Source organism: Nannospalax galili, unplaced genomic scaffold, assembly GCF_000622305.1.
Source record: "Nannospalax galili isolate Female #2095 unplaced genomic scaffold, S.galili_v1.0 scaffold788, whole genome shotgun sequence".
NCBI lineage: Eukaryota > Metazoa > Chordata > Mammalia > Rodentia > Spalacidae > Nannospalax > Nannospalax galili.
In genome coordinates this window covers 1525893-1531712 of record NW_008359996.1, presented here as the reverse complement: position 1 = coordinate 1531712, position 5820 = coordinate 1525893, and the positions used below count along the sequence as shown (strand labels likewise).

Here is a 5820-nt window from a genome sequence, read left to right as displayed (position 1 = left end):
TCTTTGTGAGTTCGTGGCCAGCCTGGTCTACATAGTGAGTTCCAGGACAGCTGGGGCTACAAGGAGACCCTGTCTCAAAAAGACCAAAAAAAAAAAAAAAAGAACACTATGGCAATATGGAGACACCGACAGAGTTCTAAACACCCAATGGGGTTCAAAAGTGGTTGTGGCCACAGGGAAACCACAGTGGCTCCCCAGAGGGTGGGTGCATATTCATTTCCTACTGGGGCTGTATCAAATGAATACAAACTCAGAAGCTTAAACAAAACAAATTTATTATCTTACAGTTCTAGAGGTCAGAAGTCCAAAACAGGTTTCGTTGGGCCACCACTGTGAGAGCTGCATTTGTTTGAGGATGCTCTGAAAGAATCTGTTTTCTGCCTTTCCCACTTCTCCAAGCCACATGATTCTTTCTCCATTTTCAGATAGCAACATAAAGTCCTCCTGTCTCTTTCTGGGAGTCTCTAGGCTCTGTTTCACTCCCTAAAAACCCTGTGATTACACTGAGCCCACCTCAATAAAAGGTTATCTTCCTGTCTCAAAAATGTTCAGCTTTACCACATCCGCACTACCTCCTTTGCCACATAAAGTACTATTCACAGGGTCTGGGGCTCACAATGTGGATACATTTGGGGATCAACATTCTGTTTACTCCAGGGTGTCAGCAGTATGGTACACTCAAGAGGCAAAGAGAAGGCGAAGTCAACTTTGGATAGGTCAAATCTAGGGAACCTGGAGGCTCTAGAAGGAATGATTGTCCTTGGTGCCCATAGTATTTCTAAACAGTCACTCAGGCCACAGAGGTGAATACTGCATCTCACCCATCGTAAGATATCTACTTTTCACTTTTGAGTATTTCTGAAATCAAGTGCATCTTTTAATCAGTAATACCTTACAACTAACTGGCAGAGTTCTTTTCTTTAACATACAAAGTTAGGTATGTTACCACTTGAAAAATATAAAAGTCAGGAGCCATGAAGCCTCTCAGACAAGTCACGTCTCAGGCAGGTCATGTGCTGGTCAAGAATTCCAACTTGCCGATAAGTAAGCTTCATGGCCAACTCTCTAATTAGTGAGTTTCATGGCTGAGACATCTCCAACTCACTGATAAGTAAGTTTTATGGTTGAAACATCTGGCTTAATGATAAAAAAGCCCCCCCGCTCTCCCTATAGCATTTTGTAATAGTTTAAACTAACCAATAACCACGCTTCTGCTTCTGTAAACTGCTTCTGCTCCTATAAAGACCCCAAACCCCAGACCTGGGGCGCGCTTCTCCCTTTGTCAGGAGTTGTGCCCACAGGTACCTGTGTGAAATAAAAACCTCTTGCTTTTGCAACTCGAGGGCTCGACTTGTCTTTTGTGGTTTCAATTTTACACACTAGTGAGTAAAGAAAAAGAAACTGTGGTCTACACTGTCAGTAATGAGGGGCAATTACTATCTATAGCTGGAGGTCTCTGCATCAAGCACCCCATCCTGCCTGAACCCCATCTGAGTTCCCAGGTGCTACCCTGGAGCTCCCAGGGTAGCTCTCCTGTGTGTCTTGTGGATCCCTGCAATTAATGGACTCCACCAGAGCCACACAAGTGCTCAGCTCTGCTCCTCTCCAGATGTGCTGGGTCAAAGGGGTCAGGCCCAGGGGTTCTCAGCTGGCTGCATATTGGATAGACCTGGGGAGCTTAAGACATCACTCAGGCTATAGGCCAACCTATCTCAATCCTGGAGGAGGTTTTACCACTCCCAGGAGATTCTAAAGGGTAGGCAAGGTGGAAAAGTGGAAGAATCAATCTAACCTGGTATAAGTGATAAGGCAGCACTGGCTGGGGGAGGGGGGTGAACCCTCCATCAGACTCAGGGTTCCTGGGAGGGGACTAGGCCAGTGGTGTTTCCTCAAGGCACTAACCCTGTGCCAGACACACATGGGAGCCCAAGAATGTAAGCTGCAGGGCCTGAAAAGCCAAGCAGAAAAGGCTTTGTGCCAGGAAAAGTCAGGGAAGGGAGCCCCTTGGACCTGGACCAGTTAAGTCAGTCAGTCACTGCCCCTCTCTGGCCTAGGTGGCCTTAAGGATCATTGAGTTCATACTTCACCTAAGAGCTGTGGGAACTACTATAAGGGATAGAGGAACCATACTAGGGAAGACTCTGGATAACCTTGGCCTACGCATCCTACTTCTTTCCTTCACCTAAATAGCTTGAGGGACAAGAGGGAAGCCAAAGCATAAGAGGCTTCCTATGCACACCCATCAGGATCCTGAAGTCTTCTAGATATCCCAGCCCTTTCAGGCCTAAAACACCATTTGCTGAGGGCTCTATCCCTTGGGGGCTGCAAGGACAGAGAATCCAAGGTCCTAAAAGCCAAAGACAGAAGAAGGACAGAACAAGGAGCCCCAGAAAAGACTGGAGACTAGACGCAAAGGGATTTTACATGGAAAATAGAAGTCCGGATAGCCAGAGGATACCTGACAGGCCCTAGCTGTCGGTAAGTGTGGTAAACACTACTGAGGTGGTCCGAGACAACAGAGAGAAACACCCAAGGAGGAACTTCATGGGAAGAATCACTCAAGGACCCAGGCAAGGCCAAAGGGGCTGTGGAGACCCTGGCTTCAGCCATCCACGCAGCCTGATGCACCACACTCTAGGCTTTTAATGGGAAAGGGAAACTGCCAGAAAAGTGGCCTCCAATATCTTTAGTGCCTGAGAAGGCTGGGGCCTCCTCTGTGAAGTCCAGGAAAGAAGGGGCCATCCAATTGGGCCCTCAGCAGGCTCACGTGTAGAGGTCAAAATCAATGCGCTTGGAATTGTAGAACTGACCACCCGGAGGGTCCAACTTCCGGCAATAAACACCATCCGGGAAGTAGCCTTCACTCACCCATGTCTGTAGAAGGGCAAAAATGATGAAGGGTAAGGAGTCAGAGGAGGGAGACAAAACAGAAGGGAGCATAAAAGGGCTTACCTGCATCTGGGCACTGGTAAAGGGCCCATAGAGCTCAGCGTCCCCTGTGTTCTCCCACTTATATTCCCACATCACATCCATTAGACCATCTCCTGGTGACTCTGCTTCTAAAACAACAAATATATTTGGGCAAGTGCCCTTTCTCCTGCCAACAATGCCCCTTCTTTGTCCTCCAAGCTTACCTTCTCCCTGAGTAGGGGTTGGAGTCTCCAGCACCCCCTCTGTCACTTCTTCAGCAAACATGTCCAGGGAGGGTGGAGGTTTGGGGTCATGGGATCCCTGGGTCCGACCCCCTAACCCCTTCAGCCGCATAGCCAATCGTTCCCTTGTTTCCTGGTATACACCAAGGTTGCCTCGAGCCACCATCTGGTCAGCCAGCCCAGAGAGCCGATCTAGGCGCTGGGGGGAACTAGGTCGCCCAGTCCCCTTGCTGCCCCCTTTGCCTCCTCCTCGGGCCCCCAGACGCCTCAGTGCCCCAGCCACGGTCTCTCTTGGCAACAGCAGCTCCAAAAGTCCCTCCAAGAGGGCTTGGGCACTCATGGGTGTCTGACCCAGACCATTTTCCTCTTCTGAGTCTGAAGCCTGGTGCTTATCAAGTGGCCGCTCCTTGATCTTCACCTGTAAGGGAAAAAATAACGGTTCTTTCTTGCAAACTTCCAACAGGGCCCGGGCCCAGCACCTGTATTCCCAGGTCTCAGCCATGGCAGCCCCAGAGTCATACCCAGTCAATGTTGTCCAGCCAACTGTCTCGGATTTGTGCATCTTGGTTCAGGAAGTAGTTGCCATCAGCATCAAAGTGGCCTTCCTCCATCTCTTCCTGCAGGTTGAAGGGTGTGATCCGTACACCCCCCTCACTAGGGAGAGTTGCTGCTTCCTGACCTGCACCAAAGACATGGGTGCCCCATGCGAGGCATGCAAAATAAAGACAGGTGAGCCTCCCCTCCTCCACACCCCCACGGTCCCTCCAACAGTTAATGCTCCAGCAAGCTCACCTTCTACATCCTCTGAAGCCAGGATGTCATATTTGCTGGATCCCTCCTCCTCATCCTCCTCATCACTGTCTAAAGAGTGTTTGCCTTTGAAGCGGCTCCCAGGCCCCCCTGCCCCAGGGACAGGGTCCACCAGCTGAGTAGCAAGCAGCAAGTGAGAAAGGCAGATTACTGTCTAGATCCCAAAATACTCCAGGATCTGCACCGAGCCTTACAAACCCATTTTTCAGTGAACTTTCTTTCACTCCCCAGTTTGCCTCTTCAGCAGACAGCTAGCTCGTCTTTCCCCTCTCTCAGTCCTCAGAACTTAGGAATCTGGCCACCTCACCTTCTTCTGAGGGACACTGATTTCATCCTCTTCATTTTCGTCTCCCACGCCTTGGAAGGTCACTTTCCTCTTTGGCATGACTGGCTGAGGAGCCTTCCTCCAGCTGGGCCTCGGAAAAAGATTCGGAGTAAGGAAACCGGGTAAGGAGGGGGCTGCCCGGGCTAACACCACATTCACCATAAATATTTTTCTTGTGCCAGGAACACAGTTTGTGAGAGAACAGGGCACAGAACCGGCTGAAAGAACTCGCAGGCAGGACGCCCCGGAATTGATAGGCAATTCAGAGTTCCCGCAGGGAGACCGCGAGAAGGTCTCCCGACCCGGGAACCCTGTGGGTGCTCCCCACGTCGTCAGGTTCCCCTGCGTCATCCGCCCACCTGTCCGTACGGGGTTCGTTGGCTGGCACTCGGTCTCCCACCCCAGTGCCAACCGCCAGGAGCAGGGTAGTCCACCACCGGCACTCACCTAACAGCCCAGGATCCGGCGGAAGAAAAGGAACGCAGCTTTCACCACGGTTACATCCGGGGCACTCGCCTCCACCACCCGGAAGAGGACATCGTAAGGCGTCACCTGAGGCCGGAAGTGCCTTCACGCCTATCAGAGACCTAACTGTTGGGCGGGCGGAAGTACGTATTTAGAGAAGGCGGACTCGCCCGTCGGAAGTGACGTCGGGCTTAGAGAGTGCCTGCCGGTACCCGCCTCACCCTGCCCGAGGGCCTGAGCGGTGTTTTCCTTTCTCGGCAAACAGCGCAATATGCTTAAGGGGGTGTCCAAGGTCTGGTTGGCAGGGCGCGACTCCGTGTGGGTTCGCATCCCCGAGGGAGGCAGAGGCTAACGAATGTCCATACAGTCCAGGCCAGCCTGGTCTACATAGCAAGTTCTAGGCCGGCTGGGGCTACTGAGAGGCCCTGTCTCAAAAAGACAAAAAAGAAGCTGGAGGCCTTGCTTTCCTGAGATAAAGTTCTGATTGTGGACAGCAGGGAGTTTTCCGAATCTAGCTCCCTTTAGGACCCAGGGGAAGTCATTGGCCGGCTAGTCGTTGTGTCTCCGTCCCCCGTCGTCGTGAACCCCCCTCTCAGTTCCTGGCTGCTTTAGTGGACAGCCATCCCAGAAGGTAGCATTGGCAACAGTGCCAGTGCCCAACTAGAAGCCCTTCAGCTCTACCCTCCAGTAGGCCCAAGGAAAGGGCAACAGTGCATCTCCTGAACCGCAGCTGCCAAGGCACCGCCTATCCATCCCTTATCACTGAGGTGATGGAATCTGGCCCAGGCCGAGGTGGGGCCAGATGTGGTTAGATCTGGGGCTCTTGGGAACACCTCTGAGCCTGAGTGCCCCCAGGCTAGCCGGCTCCCATGAGCCTGCTGGAGCAGAAGGGGGCAGTCAGGTGGACCATACCTCTCCCCTCAGGATTTCCTCCCATACTGGATCATCATGAAACAGCACCTAAGGTCCATGTTTGGTTTCTTCTGTGGACAATGAACACAGACCCCAAACCAGGAGGGCATCTTGATAAAAGGGCCAGCAATCAGTGCCACTGGTTCATCCTTGGGG

General features: G+C 51.9%; 1 protein-coding gene across 4 annotated transcripts; it reads right to left on the bottom strand.

Annotated features, from left to right (window-relative positions):
* Positions 1-2265: 2265 nt before the first annotated feature.
* Positions 2266-5091, bottom strand: Cd2bp2 (CD2 cytoplasmic tail binding protein 2). 4 transcript variants are annotated; one of them, XM_029559057.1, is made up of 7 exons: positions 4735-5091; positions 4270-4372; positions 3945-4077; positions 3674-3831; positions 3135-3570; positions 2953-3056; positions 2266-2874 (listed from the first exon to the last, which is right to left on the bottom strand). In XM_029559057.1, exons 2-7 carry the CDS (start codon positions 4345-4347, stop codon positions 2764-2766), a joined length of 1020 nt encoding a protein of 339 aa, XP_029414917.1. In that variant the 5' UTR covers positions 4348-4372; positions 4735-5091; the 3' UTR covers positions 2266-2763. The 4 variants fall into 4 exon arrangements, with proteins under 4 accessions (XP_029414917.1, XP_008822083.1, XP_008822081.1 ...); XM_008823861.3 differs by having other exon boundaries at positions 2953-3059; positions 4270-4378; positions 4735-4976; XM_008823859.3 differs by having other exon boundaries at positions 2953-3059; positions 4735-4972.
* Between the last annotated feature and the right edge of the window lie 729 nt (positions 5092-5820).

Excerpts from the sequence above, each read along its gene's own strand:
- Cd2bp2 (XM_008823861.3), bottom strand. The coding sequence starts at position 4,347 with ATGCCAAAGAGGAAAGTGACCTTCCAAGGCGTGGGAGACGAAAATGAA. Across the intron at positions 4,078-4,269 it reads TCAGTGTCCCTCAGAAGAAG|CTGGTGGACCCTGTCCCTGG; the intron begins GTGAGGTGGCCA and ends CTTGCTACTCAG. Across the intron at positions 3,832-3,944 it reads GGCTTCAGAGGATGTAGAAG|GTCAGGAAGCAGCAACTCTC; the intron begins GTGAGCTTGCTG and ends TCTTTGGTGCAG.